A 13,859-nucleotide genomic window follows, 5' to 3' on the forward strand; every position below is an offset into this window, starting at 1 on the left:
AATAGAACAAACACGATATAATTGGGATCTTAAAAACGTATAGAGCCTGCAGACGATCATTTCTTCGACTCAGTCTAATCGAGATGCCAACATATCATTAGGAAGGTGATTCAGAAGTCGTTGGGTTATTCTCTTCTCTCGCAAGTGCGCAAGCTCATTAGTCATTTCCTCCTATTCTGCCCTCTTCTTCACTCGAAGCTATCTCTGAGCCTTAGTCTCAATACGATCTTTTTCGAGTTGAATTAATACGTCCCTCATACTATTATTTAGTCCGTGGTTGGCATGATATGCCCTATACCTACTTCACCAGCCAATTGATGGGATGGCATGAGCCGGCAGCCTGTTAGCCGTACCTAGTATTTATGCGGTGGAGCTAGGACAGAAATCCATTGAAACCCATAACTAGTTATTCTTATGGACCGTTTACGTGATTGTTCCCTGCCTCCTAAATATGCCGATTATTCCAGGATGACTTCGTCGATTGACACCTTGCCCTTACTACTTTGCTTGACACAGATTTCATGCGCCAAGGATTTTCCCGCATTGCGAACATTGACGCGTGGCCTAGTTTATAGTCTCTCTTAAGTTTCGCGTCCTATTAAGCCCATGAAGAAAGCCACAAGGTCATGAATCCACTTTTTCTGCATCGCCCATGTTACCTGATTTTTGGTTCCCCACCCCCTGTCTAATCTCCGAGTGCATTTGGCCCGGCTCCTCCGACCCGTTACGGAACACTAGGCCGATATCAAGAAGATAAATTCGGCTTAAGCGCAGATCCTTGGAACAAAAGTGGCATGCAAATTCAGTTGACGTACTCGCCAAGCACTTCTGTGACGAAACAATTTAAACTGCTGATAATGTGTTACGCTAGTAGAAGATCGACACCGGCTAAGCTATTGAAGAGCTAACATAAAAGGCTTGTAGCATCTCACTTCCGCCAACTTCAAAGTTGCACTCAAGCGTGTCTGGGAGTCTATATTATCTTATATTTCTCACCCTTCTATACCTCGGCACCATGCTTCCGAAGACAATCGCTGCTACTACTATACTTTTCGGCTTGTCGCCCCTTGTGTCAGCCGCGCTTTATGAATCTGTTGTTCAAACGAAATATGGCGCTGTTCAAGGATATCCCGCGTTTAACAAAACCTCTACTGGAAACCTGACGAATTGGAAGGATATCAGTGTTTGGAAGGGAATTCCATTTGCCGCAACCACCGGTGGAGAAAATCGCTGGAGAGCTCCCCAGCCTGCCTCTGCATGGAACGGCACCCTGGATGCTAAAACATGGGGACCTGTTTGCCCATCCGCAACAAGTGGGGACAATGATTATACCATCGATGAAGATTGCTTGAATCTCAATATTTGGAGCTCTGCCAGCTCGTCTGAGGCAAAATTGCCTGTGGTTATGTGGAGTTATCCTGCCCTCTCCACTGCGGCCGACGCCCTCTTCGATGGCGGGGGTATGGCAGACCAAGGGATTGTATTTGTTAACTATAACTATCGTACTGGCTCCTTCGGATGGTTGGCTAACCCTGAGTTGACTGAAGAATTCCAAAATGGCCATAACAGCTCTGGTAACTGGGGTATGTTGGATCAGTTTGCTGCTCTCAAGTGGATCAAAGCCAATATTGCCGACTTTGGCGGAGATCCTGATCACATCACTGTCATGGGACAATCTGCTGGTTCTGCCGCAACTCAGCACATTTTGAACAGTGAATTAACAAAGGGATTGATTGTTGGTGCTATCATCGAGAGTGGTGTCCGTTATCCAGAAGATCCATATGCCATGCAAGCTGCCGAAGGATACACCACCCTCAGTGCCTCCTATAAGACGGCCAAAGAATACCTTGCTAGCCTGAATGTATCCACCATTGCAGAGGCGCGAAAGCTACCCATGTCTGATCTTGTCACAAATTTCATGAGCTCGGCCTACTCTTTCAGCGCAACACTCGATGGCTATGCCATGCCAAGCACCTACTGGAAAACACTGAAGCAAAGTCTGGCACAGGATGTTCCTGTTCTTACCGGAAACACCAAGGATGAGAGTGGAGCTACCTATGGCCTGAACATAACACTGGAGGAGTACTACGAAGACTTAAACGAAACATTCACCGGTGCTTGGATCCAACGTTTCCTCGATCTCTATCCCGCGAATGACTCTCTCACTGCATCTGGTGCAGAGAACTCACAGTGGACCGATCGCTCAAAAGTCGGCACCTGGCTTTGGTCGCAGATGTGGGACGAGGCGTACGAAAGCCCTATCTACAACTACTACTGGGATCATGCTCCACCTGGACAGGACCAGGGTGCTTACCACGAATCTGAGATCAATTACGTGTTGAACAACCTCTACGCGACCGACATGCCCTGGACTGCAGAGGATTACGCTATTGCTCAGAAGATGAACAGCTACTGGGCAAACTTCATCAAGAATGGTGATCCTAATGGCGAGAAGCTTGTTTCGTGGCCTGCTGTGAACTCATCTGAGTTGGTTCAGCATGTCGGTGATGGATGGGGCCAGATCCCAGTGGCTTCAAGCAAGAAGGTTGCTCTCTTCAAGTCTTGGTTCAGTACTTTGAAGAAGTATTAGAACGCCATGGAGCCTGACAGCTGTGTACATAGCAGATACTTTCCTCTAAAGTTTCAAAATTTACATCTGCTTCCTAATGGCAAGATGTATGAGTAGTTGAATAAACTAGCGAGTTCACAGTGATACGAATGTATAGTACATGTCGAAGACCATCCTTTCTAACCATTGTTTCATTATGTTTCCAATTAAATACCTCCGGTCTATATATAAGTTCCCAATTCACATCGAACCGATTTACTCAAGCCAGCTCCGCCTCGATCACACTTTCTGCAACGCCAGGGTATGTGTGAACCTTAATAACCTTTAATCCACCCTTGGCAAGTAAGCTTGTCCATTCAGCCTCGGACCTTTCACGGACGTTCAGGTGAGCCAGCATCATCATATCCATGTTTGTCGCAGCCAGTGTGGGCTTCTCTTCGCTAACAACAATTTCGTTGAACAGAACTCGCGAGTAACCCTTCTTCAATGCAGGGACGAGGTTCTCAATAATCTTCACACTCTCCTCATCACCCCAGTCATGCAGAATAGAGTGAAGCGAGTAGGCGCGAGCCGCCTTAATGGGCTGAGGGGTGAAAAAGTCATGGGCCTGCACTTCAAAGGGGAGTTCGGTGCCTTCCACTTTGACAGTTGCAATGACTTGCTCGCGATCTTGGAGAACGATCTTGCCCGGGCGTGATTCGTAGCGCGCAGCAAAAGTAGTAACGTCATGACCTCGGCCACCACCGACATCAACCAAGAGTGCCTCGTTGGCGGAGGCATCGAACCCTTCAATCAGACGTTCTTGAACCGGGTAGAAGTCGAACCAGTCTGGCTTTCCAGCACGATAAGAGGCCATGAAAGAACTGAAATAGTCGAGGTGAGGAGGCGTCGCAACGAGCCAGTCAAAAAATGCCTTGTCTGTCTTATGTGCTGATTGGAAGGGACCATCGAGCCCGCTTAGAGTCGGGGGTTTGTATCCATTCTTCTTGAAGTGTTCGGGGAAGCCGTTAAAAGCAGGGCGAGACGCATCGTAGCAGAATGATATACTGTGTTGATATTTCTCTTCTGCGAGGTCGTTGCTCAATTTGGACGCGAGGAAGACGCCATTGTGGAAGGTGATAAGGTTCATGGCGACCAGATGCCTGATCAATCGTTCGAGGAGGTTGACATTGATTCCGGTTTTTTCGGAAAGAGCCGAGGGGCTCAATCCATGTTCACCAGCTTCCTTCAGGTGTTGAAAAAGTTTTACATCGACGGCGATGCGGATAATCGCGGATTGGGCAGGCTATTAAGCATGAATTCTTGTCAGCTTCCAAGTACAAGTTAAAATTCACAATTGCATAACCGAATTCGGGAATTAGTTACCTCAGCCCAGAAGGTTCGCTGCACAAACTCGCTAGGGATCTCGAGGGATGAGATAAGTGCGCGACTATAATCAATCAAAGCCTCTCTTGACCCCGCCTCGTTCTTTTCGAATGCGATGCGCGCCGCGGCTATGCCGTCTAGGATCTCTGATGGGGCCTGGGACACCATTTTCAAGCCAATTTCCTTTTAAAATGAAGTAAATATGGTCAATTGATTGCGATCAAACTGAAGAAGAGTCAATTGAGCCCTCTAAATAGCGAAAAACCTGGCAATTTGCTAAATTGCCTCGTTACGATGACCATGGCCATTTCTTACCCCTCCTGCTTTCAGGGGCATAGTTCAAAAGGACACAGAACCCTGATTGGCTTTGCAGCGATTGAAACCGGCACTTCTACTGTAGTCCCATTCGTCTATCGGCCAATGAACGGGAAAATAAAAATGTGCTAAGTGCCGCGTCTCATCTGGTGGCCCTTAGCCAGCGGGGTATTACATAGAGGGCTTCCAAGGTTGAACGGAATAAAATGACATGGCTCGGACCGTGGGATTGGCTGTTCACCATTGGCTTTTGAACCTCGGGAACCGTTATTGTTCCCTAAAAGTGACAGGAGTTTAAGGGGGTTGACATTGTAAGTAGAACCTCCACCATCATTGTTACCCACTTTTTCCTATTATAGTTTTCACGGGTGTAAACAAAACAAAGTCAACTAACGCATCCTGCTTTTCTCCTTCGCATTTGGCTACCTATTCTGCTGCACTACTTTAGTCATGCACACATAGCCGATCTTTGGCCAGGCTAGGTATTTTCGACGGTATGGCCCCCATCGAGCCTTCACGGAATAGCCTCGGGCCGCTTATTGACGCTAAAAACGCCTTGCATGTCCCACCATATGGACTAAGACCCAAACCAGTTTTTCGGGCTCTACAAAGGCAGAAGAATGCACCTTGCATCCTGGTGCTATGTATAATTTGTCCACAAGTGAACCGATCTCCAACCTGAATGAATCTGTCAAATTGGAAAACAAATGTATCTGCACCCCCTGGAGAGTGGACGCAGCATCCGCAGTGGATAGATCTTCCGCTGACTTGTCAATCCTACCTATGATAAACAGCTTCATTTCCAGTTTTGACCCGCTGTGGAGAACTTTCTCGTTCTATCCCATAATGGTGGAATCGGTGCAATGTGCTTACGATTGTACTCACCAATAAGTGTTGTTTGAGAATATGGTGGTTGCTAGGTGGGTATGGACTAGATTAAACCGGTTACATATCTCAATTTCTGGCCTAGATTCATTACACTTGCATACAAACATCTGGGGCGAAAATTAAGCGAGATGGCAACACTCTGCGGACATCTCATATTTACCACATTTACAGTCACAAAAGTACTGCTTTGACCCACTTGACAGAGATCGTGGTCAATCAAGATCTCCATCTTCCCTTTTTTTTTCTTTTGCTCGTGATTATATTTGTTATTTGTTCATCTCCGTACTACGTACTATGCCACTGTTGCGGGTCCCCAACCTAACTCCCGGGTACAAATGGTTCAAATGAGCTAATTGCTAAGGCTCTGTGCGCAAAACCCAAGACTAGTCGCTGCAGACTTCAGACATCCATTCTGCTATGTTGCGATCGCTTTTGGATTGCAACTGCCCTCCTTAATTGAGAATCGTGTTTCCTCATCTCTCGCCATGTCTACGTTTGATACGAACGTTGACTATAGCGAGAGTCGAGCAGCTGAGATCAATACAATCGGATGGGTATTTACTGGCATTGCTATCGCTGTCGTTGCCTTGAAGATATTCTCTCGTGTGGATAGCAAGCGTGCTGGATGGGATGACTTTTTTATTTTTTTCTCATTGGTATGATACTCAACTTGAGTTTGGTGATATCTAACTGACTTACAACCTTTAGGCTCTTAGTATACTTGCCACCTCATTCGTCTCCCGCTCGGTCACATTGGGATTTGGGCGACATACTGCAGCAGTTGTCGCAGAGCATGGCTTAGAGCGCTATGAAAAGACTGCTTATTGGCAGATCATTGCATTTCCGTTCAATATCGGTACGTTGAACTTAAAAATAAGTTAGCAAAGATATCTGAAGAACTGACCCAGAAATTCTGGTGCAGGTGCATTTAGCTTCCCCAACATCTCGATTGCGATCTTGATCGTCGATCTACTGGACCCTAACATCTATCGCAAATGGTGTCTCTATCTTATGACAATATTCCAAGTGATCTTTGCTATGATCTCGGTATTCATTGTGTTCTTCCAGTGTAAGCCCACGGCAAGACTATGGACCCCCACGTTGGACGGCACTTGCTGGAGCTCGGATGTCTTCGACGATTTCTCCTACTGGGTCAGTGCCTATACGGCTATAACGGACATCATTCTGGCGATTGTCCCCATTCGAGCATTTTGGAAACTACAAATGCGAACCTCGACCAAACTCAGTGTCTGCATCATGATGGGATTGACATTGCTCTCGGCAATCGTCACGATCGTTAAAGCGACCTATTTACATCTCTTTACAAACCACACGGATCCACGTACGTCCTCCGTTCTCCCTCCTCTCGCTACTTAATTAGTTGCTGATATTTATTAGTATGGGTCCCCGTGCCACTGGTTCTTTGGGGCTTGTAAGTACTCCTGTCCCCCAAAACTGTTCCGCCTACTCTAACAAAATAACAGGGTTGAACAAAATGTTGTTATTATCGCTGCCTGTATCCCAACCCTCCGCCCTTTTTTTCGCAAAACATTCAAATCTACCCTAGGTTCTTCCGAGGGGAGCACTTCACGGAGTCGTTCGGGATCCGGATTCAAGCTTCCTTCCAACCCGATCACTGGTGGTGCTAACAAAGCCCCGTCCTCTGTCTCGGAGTTTCCCCTGAGGAACACGCGGCAAAAAAGTCATGGCGAAGATAGCCATGGCAGCGATCATGATGGGTCATGGCATGGCATGGAGCCCTGACAATAAACGGGTTCTCCTAGTGCCCAGGAGCTCTAAGTCGACTCATTTCGGGATAAATTAAAAGCTTTTATTGAGAAGCACTATTTTGGCGTTTGCAAAGGCATATTTTACGCGGTATGATCAAATATTCCACCATTTTCAATTTTCTGTGGTCTTTTGAGACGCTAAGATCGTAAAAAGTGCTTGGTAGCCTCTCCCCAGTAGTCCCCATCCTTATACTCGTAAATGCCCGGTACATTGCCTTTGTTCAGACCTTCAATCGCCACAGCAAGCTCCTCTCCTAGTCCTTCGTCCTTGATTTCCTGTAAAGGGTAGAGATATGTATGGAAAGCAAAAATAAGCGCCTTGGAATGCGGTAATCGGTGAAGAGTTTGGCGCTCAGAACGCAAGAATGTCTAATATAAGTCAATATCAGTTGTCTTCCAACTAGTCCAGAAGTATATTTACCTGATTAACATTCAATTCACCCGGCTTTATAGTTTGCACTTCCTTCTCCGAATCAAATGCATGGAACAGTCCCGTTCCCTCAGTATTGATACTCCAGTTGACCCTCTTCACAACCCTCCCAACTTCAATCTTCGCGAAAAAACGATCCATACTACGTTCAAGTTTCTCTGCATACTTAGGTACGGGGCCATGAATATCTGCAAGACGAAGACCAAGCTTCTGACGCGTGTTAAATCCAGACGGAAAACATGTAGCGTATGCCTGAAGTATATACTTTGGCTGATTGGGAGAAGATAAATCAGGAAGAAGAATTAAGAACTCTTCATCCACGGTCTGTGCCAGGATCTCCAGTGCATGGATCGTGGACATCTCAGCACTAACTTTTATCGGCCAAGATGCGCCGGTGACGAGGTTCTCGAAGTGTTCTGGTTTTTCTTTCGTGCTTGGATGTAGTTTGAACATGCTTGGATAGCGGCCTGGAAGGTATTTCCCTAGTATAAACAAATAAAGCTCGCTGACAGCGCTGTCGGTGCGAGGGTCTGCTGTTGCGGATTCGTTGACTGCTACTGCTATATCGTGATGCTCTTTCAAGATCTTCTGACGAAGTGCTAGTCTGTCTTTGTATGTCTTATCCATGGGTATCATCTCGGACGGATCTAGGTTCTCGATTGCTTGGGGGGCGTTAGCACAACACTGTTGATCATGTAAAAGGCTTGTGCTAACTAAAGAACTCAAATGCAACTTACCCATAGTCAGGTTGTATTTATGTTTTCCTTGGAACGAACGAAGTTGTAATGGTTCAGTATTTTGCCAATCAAAGTCCATTAATGGTTTAATTGTCGGATTCTTAATATCCGTTTCATCTTCGAGATTGGATAATGTTGGAGCTGAAGAGCGTTCAAGCCAACGTCGCACTGCGGCACATACTCCAACTAAAATGACTGCAGTCCCAATCAGGGACCACAGAGATGATGTTTCACACCATGACGTGATGAGATCCAGCTGCTCGTTCAGGAATGTTGCCATCCCGACAATAGAACCGAGCGTTATCCGTGTCTCACTTATAATATCTTGTAGATGCAAACTCCAACACTTATGCCAGTTGCTAGTGTAGCTTGTGAGTGTCGAGAAGAGATGAGTCAAGTCCAACCCCCAACCCCCAACCTTTTTACTCCGCACTGACTCCGCAGAGGGGTTCGCCTCTACAAAAATTTCACTATGTGTTTTGCCGGTCGCTCTCCACTTTGACGGAACCATCCGATAGATTGGTTTGGCTTGTTAAGTACAAGGATATGTATAAGCGATGGCTTCCATACAGGGTATAATGATATTCACACAATCGGAATGATAAACACATCCAACTCTTCCTCCAGGCCACGGTATGCATAATTGATCACGCGTTCCTATCTTTTCAACAAAGCCTCCGATCCGGGTATCACCCGGTAAATTAAGACAACCCCATATAACACCATAAAAGGGAAGAAAAAGACCCTCAAAACCGGCGCATTCGAGGAAATCTAAGAAACAAATACTTCGAACAGAACAAACTTCAAGGTCTCGGAACTCAGAACATAACGATCATGACCGGCCACCTCTATGCTTCATCACTCCGTTAGCATCTGAATGGACCGATCCATCCGTACTAGGCGCCATATCCTCTTTTCCCATGTCTCTCTCACCCCGAGAGGTCTTATCATGTGTCATATCGTCTGTTGATTCTTGCCCATGGTCACGGTCACTAGTATCGGTCTCCACACCACGTAATCCAAATGCTCGCCGTTGTCCATCTGGTCGTTCGTTAAGGCTCGGGGCCCGGGGTCGCTGTTGGCCGCGCGCGCGTCCACCGATCCAAGGAAGTTCCCAATGTATTATGCGATAAAGCCACAGCCCTGCGTCGAAAACGATGAGCGCAAACCAGGGAAGGATCGTGATAAGGCCGAGGAGAAACTATGACAATCCAAAGAATTAGCTACGTCATGGACAGATATTCAACGTAGAGAAACGAAATTCGTACGAATATTCTCACAGCCCAACTTTCCACCTGAATGAGTTGTGGTGGGAGAATGGAGTACCACGCCATGGTTTTATCCTCTCGTTATTCTAGTTCGGAGATATTTCTGGGTAGCTGAGGTGGCTAAGCAGTTGCCAAAGTTTGCTGTAATGGAAGCGCGAGGCTTTTTATCCACTTTTCCAATATCGAAGGTCTGACAGCTAGAACGGCAACAGGCTTAAGCTGGGCGTCTAGATGCTCTTTGTGGTGGGTTCTTCAAAGGTTCCTCATCCTCTCGGAGGGGGAGAATGATCGGGCAGAAGAGATAGGTATCCGGGACCACACGACAGCAAGGCGCATAAATCTATGCGTCAGGCTGGTCGATGTATCAAATCGAACGACAAACACCCTTCCCCGCACGGTCCCTCCAGGCTGGAGGATAAAGTGAGGGAGGTGGTTCGGATGCGGAGGAAAGGCGGTGTCTGGAGCTAGGGGGGCTTGCTATTCGGAGCCGCGCAATCCTCCCCGCAGAATATTCAGCAGATAGTGACACCGACGCGGACTGATCAAAATTAAGTGGGAAGTGTCGAGTTGTCGCGTGGAATGAGGGTTGTCAGGAACAAGTGGAGCCAAGAGGGAGAGCGGAGACACAAGGACATCACTGATCTAAGCTGCCCGGATTAGGAAAGTTGCAAGCACCTGCCGAAGATCGTTCTTGCCTCCTTATACTTCCACCATTCTATCTTAATTATTTTGTTTTGAACTAGCTATTGAACAATGGAGTCTTCTTTATTGAACCTCCAATAATAAATACACCATGCGAAGGTCCTTTTCCAGTCTCCCATAAAACATTTCCCAGGCCTTACTGCGTGTCGGTCTTGCCATTGGTACCTTGCGATCTCAAACTGAACGACTTTTGAATATTGGTAGTCTTTGCGTTTTGACCAGCTTATCTATGAGAAAGGGCATAGATACCTCTGAAACCGGCCATTTGACTTTCAACTCGAAGTGCTCAAAACGATTTTATATTGGGCCCAGTTGGGGCAACAAGAAAGACCCGATACTCTGGCTTGGTAGATGACCTTAAAGCCCCAATATATGCAAGTTTGATTGACGAATCGGTAGCTTTGCCTAGTATTTAGGAATATGACCCACATGTAACACAGCATACAAACGCAGGTACCGATATTTTCATCGATCAAGAATTACTGATGGAATAATCGGATTGAACTCTGCAGTATTGTATCATTGCAGACTAGGCAAGTGTCAGATTGTTGTTTCATAGGACTGCTACTAGCCTCCAGAAATGAAACATCGAGGATTTAGTATCTGCAGCTGTCAAATGAAGAAGTGCATGCTCCCGATACTGTAAATCCGATCAAATGTTGGTATAGCTAACCCACAGCCCTTGAAAATGGCATGGAGCCCAGTCATATTCATTGTCGGTGACTAGCTTCCTCTAATAGAATGAGTTCTGGTAAATTAAACCACTACATTTTGAAGTACTACCGATATCATCATAGTTCTAACTGTTTGCTCATGCAAACGAAGACGGTGCATACACAGAAAGGGAGAATAAAATGATCTGCAGCGATCACACATTCAATGTACGCCCCAAGCTGGATTGCCACCTCACAGGGAATGTTAGGTCATTTGCCTTTAAGAAAGGAGTAAATTCATCTGGCTCTCGTCCCGGTGCTGCAAAGCGAAGGTTTCCCTGTATTCCTCCCACGGCCCCCCGGAATTCGCGCTTGGTTTTAACCGAGCGGTTAGGCAGTCCTATGACAGTTGCAAATGAATAACAGCTCCAAATACATACACGGAAATAGATATTACTTGCATTTCTCATATTATTTACTTTTATTTACTTTTCTACTTAACTGATCCTAATTAGGTTTACACGTTCTAGAAGAACCAGATAATGGGAATAATGGTTCCATGGAACTTCCACACCACTCATAAATAAGAATAACCGATCTAGCCATGTCCTCTACGGAGTATGGCCGGCCAATTTGTACTGGCCTCCAATCAAAAAGCAGTTATTGACACGGTGCCTTTGATACAAAGTGCTTGGCATGTTTTCTAATTCGCTGACGAAAATCATCACGCTTTCGGGTCATACTCCGGGGGTAAATGCAGGTAAATGCAGAGTTGTGCTGCAACTCCATCACAAGAAACACCCAATCAGGGTGTGGCTGAAGCTCACGAGGCAGGTTCTAACAACGTCAAGGAACAAAGAAAAAGGCTTGAATTATTCGGTGGTTTAAGTGGTCGGTGGAGCGGCGACGGTAGGTGCCGCCAGTACCTTTCTTGGCAGGTGACAGGGCCGATCTAAACGCTAGGCATGCGGGCGGAGATCACGAATTATCGGTGATTGTTTCGCCAATTCCAAATCGTTCAGTAAGTATTTCGATTCCAAATATGTCCTTGTACGTGTTGTCTTATATTTTCTGTTTCTTTCTAAATGAAAGACGATGAGTTTCGACCGATTTACAGCTGTTCTTTGGCGATGTATACACTGAATCTGATATCTGATGATCCAATGCTAAAACTAGCGTTTAAACTCTATAATCTAACCGATATTATTGATCGCAATGTGATTAAGCCCCGTGGTCCCTGAGTCAAATCTAATTGGCGATCATGCATACTCCATATCTAGTGCAACCTCTCGGAACGAAGTGCGGTTCCCAATCCATAACAAAGCTCACGCAGTATTCTGATAATTGATAATCTATCATGCTTTGCTTGCTCTATGTTCCTATTTACTCCGCTTCAACTTGATATCCGCAGCACACCCACGTGTGTACATGCAGGCCCTGGAGGTCAACCAATGCAACCATGACGCGGAAACCGACCTCCTCCCACCCGTACATCCAACTATAAAGCAGAACAAGATGCCACCAGTAAGCCAGTGTGAATTAGCAGCTTGTACGGATACTCCAAGGTTCTCCAACAGTTACTCCTAGTAGCAATTGAGCCCCTCCCCCCGCACCAATGCATCCTAGCACTCTCGTCGGCCTTTTGGCCTTTGCTGCTGCGGCACAGGCCATCCCCACAAACCCCCGCAAAGCTCACTCGACATCTTCAATTTCAAATCTGAAGTCCAAAATTAAGAATGTCGTTGTTCTTTGCATGGAGAACCGCTCAGTCGATAACCTCCTCGGTGGACAAACACTCAAAGGTATTGAGAACCCAATCAACAATGGCCCTTACTGCAATCCCTACAATGTTACCGATCTCTCCCAGGGTCAGCATTGCACCGAGGCAAGAGACTATGACTCTGTCACCGATGACCCCAGCCACGCCGTAACTGGTAACACAATGGAGTTCTACAGTAGCTGGACTCCCGATAATGCGCTCATCGCCTCTGGAAAACTTACAGCAAACAACAATGGCTTCATCCACGAGCAAATCAATAACTACGGCTCCGATGCAAACAAGACCGTCCTAGCCAAGCAGGTCATGAACTACTATACCGAAGACGAGGTTCCAGTCCTCACCTCCCTGGTCCAGAACTTCCTTACCTTCAACCACTGGCACTCCGACATTGCAGGCGTAAGTTATCGTAATAGCCCAACTCACTCAACCAGAACTAAAATAGTATATAGCCCACGGATCCTAACCGTTTTGCCCTTGTAGCCGGTACATCAGGCGGCCACGGCGAAAACGACGACACATTCGGTACATACGCCTTCACCCAGCGTTCCATCTTCCAACAACTATCCGAGACAAACCACACCTGGCTCAACTACTGGGACACAGCCGGTGGCACCGGTCCCGAAGCACAATGGTTCTCCTGGACAAAAGAGACCTCAAACCAAGACAAAGTGGTCCCCATCACTCAATTCTACACAGATGCAGAAAGCGGCTCTCTGCCCGAATTCTCCTACCTAAACCCCTCCTGCTGCGGCGTAGGAACAACATCTATGCACGACAGCGGTCTAATCTCAGACGGCGAAGCATTCATCAAGAAAGTCTATGACTCCATCCGCTCCAGCCCACAGTGGAACGAGACCTTATTCGTTCTCACATTCGATGAAACGGGTGGATTCCATGATCACGTTCGTCCACCCTTGGCTACGAGACCTGATAATCTCACTTATACCGAGACGGCGCCTAATGGAGAGAAGTATACGTATGAGTTCAATCGTCTTGGAGGGCGTATTCCGACATTTTTGATTTCGCCTTGGACTTCTAAGGGATATGTTGAGCAGAAGGGAACGGATAAAACTGGTGCAACTGTTTCTTATTCTGCTAGTTCTCTTTTGAAGACTTTGGGCTATTTGTGGGATTTTGATGCTTTTACCCCCCGCGTGGAGGATGCTGCTTCGTTTGATCATTTGATTTTGAGCACTATTCGTTCGGATGCGCCGACTGCGCTTCCTAATTCGGAGGCCTTCTGAATCTCTGTAGCGAGTGAGAAGGTTGTAGCTGGGTCTGGAGAGAAGGTGGTGGTTCAAAGTGGCTGGGTGGCGTCGCTGTTTATAGCTTGGTTGTTGGTTCTATAGTAGGATATATGGA

The 13,859-nt window shown here is 46.6% G+C and overlaps 6 protein-coding genes across 6 annotated transcripts; 3 read left to right on the top strand and 3 right to left on the bottom strand.

Moving 5' to 3' along the window:
* Positions 1–1,015: 1,015 nt before the first annotated feature.
* On the top strand, positions 1,016–2,590 carry N7478_003315 (carboxylesterase/lipase family protein; the record flags this gene model as incomplete). The annotated part of the gene is made up of 1 exon (XM_056919529.1): positions 1,016–2,590. The coding sequence occupies one exon, from the start codon at positions 1,016–1,018 to the stop codon at positions 2,588–2,590; it is 1,575 nt and encodes a 524-aa protein (XP_056782687.1).
* Positions 2,591–2,828: 238 nt separating this feature from the next.
* Positions 2,829–4,102, bottom strand: N7478_003316 (uncharacterized protein; the record flags this gene model as incomplete). Its single annotated transcript, XM_056919530.1, has 2 exons — positions 2,829–3,854; positions 3,935–4,102. 2 exons carry the CDS (start codon positions 4,100–4,102, stop codon positions 2,829–2,831), a joined length of 1,194 nt encoding a protein of 397 aa, XP_056782688.1.
* Positions 4,103–5,622: 1,520 nt separating this feature from the next.
* Positions 5,623–6,901, top strand: N7478_003317 (uncharacterized protein; the record flags this gene model as incomplete). Its single annotated transcript, XM_056919531.1, has 5 exons — positions 5,623–5,793; positions 5,846–5,993; positions 6,060–6,479; positions 6,536–6,569; positions 6,622–6,901. 5 exons carry the CDS (start codon positions 5,623–5,625, stop codon positions 6,899–6,901), a joined length of 1,053 nt encoding a protein of 350 aa, XP_056782689.1.
* Positions 6,902–7,065: 164 nt separating this feature from the next.
* Positions 7,066–8,374, bottom strand: N7478_003318 (heme-dependent oxidative N-demethylase family protein; the record flags this gene model as incomplete). The annotated part of the gene is made up of 3 exons (XM_056919532.1): positions 7,066–7,296; positions 7,349–8,070; positions 8,095–8,374. 3 exons carry the CDS (start codon positions 8,372–8,374, stop codon positions 7,066–7,068), a joined length of 1,233 nt encoding a protein of 410 aa, XP_056782690.1.
* Positions 8,375–8,926: 552 nt separating this feature from the next.
* N7478_003319 (uncharacterized protein) lies at positions 8,927–9,428 on the bottom strand (the record flags this gene model as incomplete). Its single annotated transcript, XM_056919533.1, has 2 exons — positions 8,927–9,295; positions 9,375–9,428. The coding sequence occupies 2 exons, from the start codon at positions 9,426–9,428 to the stop codon at positions 8,927–8,929; spliced, it is 423 nt and encodes a 140-aa protein (XP_056782691.1).
* Positions 9,429–12,332: 2,904 nt separating this feature from the next.
* Positions 12,333–13,741, top strand: N7478_003320 (Phosphoesterase; the record flags this gene model as incomplete). Its single annotated transcript, XM_056919534.1, has 2 exons — positions 12,333–12,893; positions 12,947–13,741. The coding sequence occupies 2 exons, from the start codon at positions 12,333–12,335 to the stop codon at positions 13,739–13,741; spliced, it is 1,356 nt and encodes a 451-aa protein (XP_056782692.1).
* Positions 13,742–13,859: the final 118 nt, after the last annotated feature.

This window comes from Penicillium angulare (assembly GCF_028827245.1).
Source record: "Penicillium angulare strain IBT 27051 chromosome Unknown utg000003l_segment0_segment0, whole genome shotgun sequence".
Classification (NCBI taxonomy): Eukaryota; Fungi; Ascomycota; class Eurotiomycetes; order Eurotiales; family Aspergillaceae; genus Penicillium; species Penicillium angulare.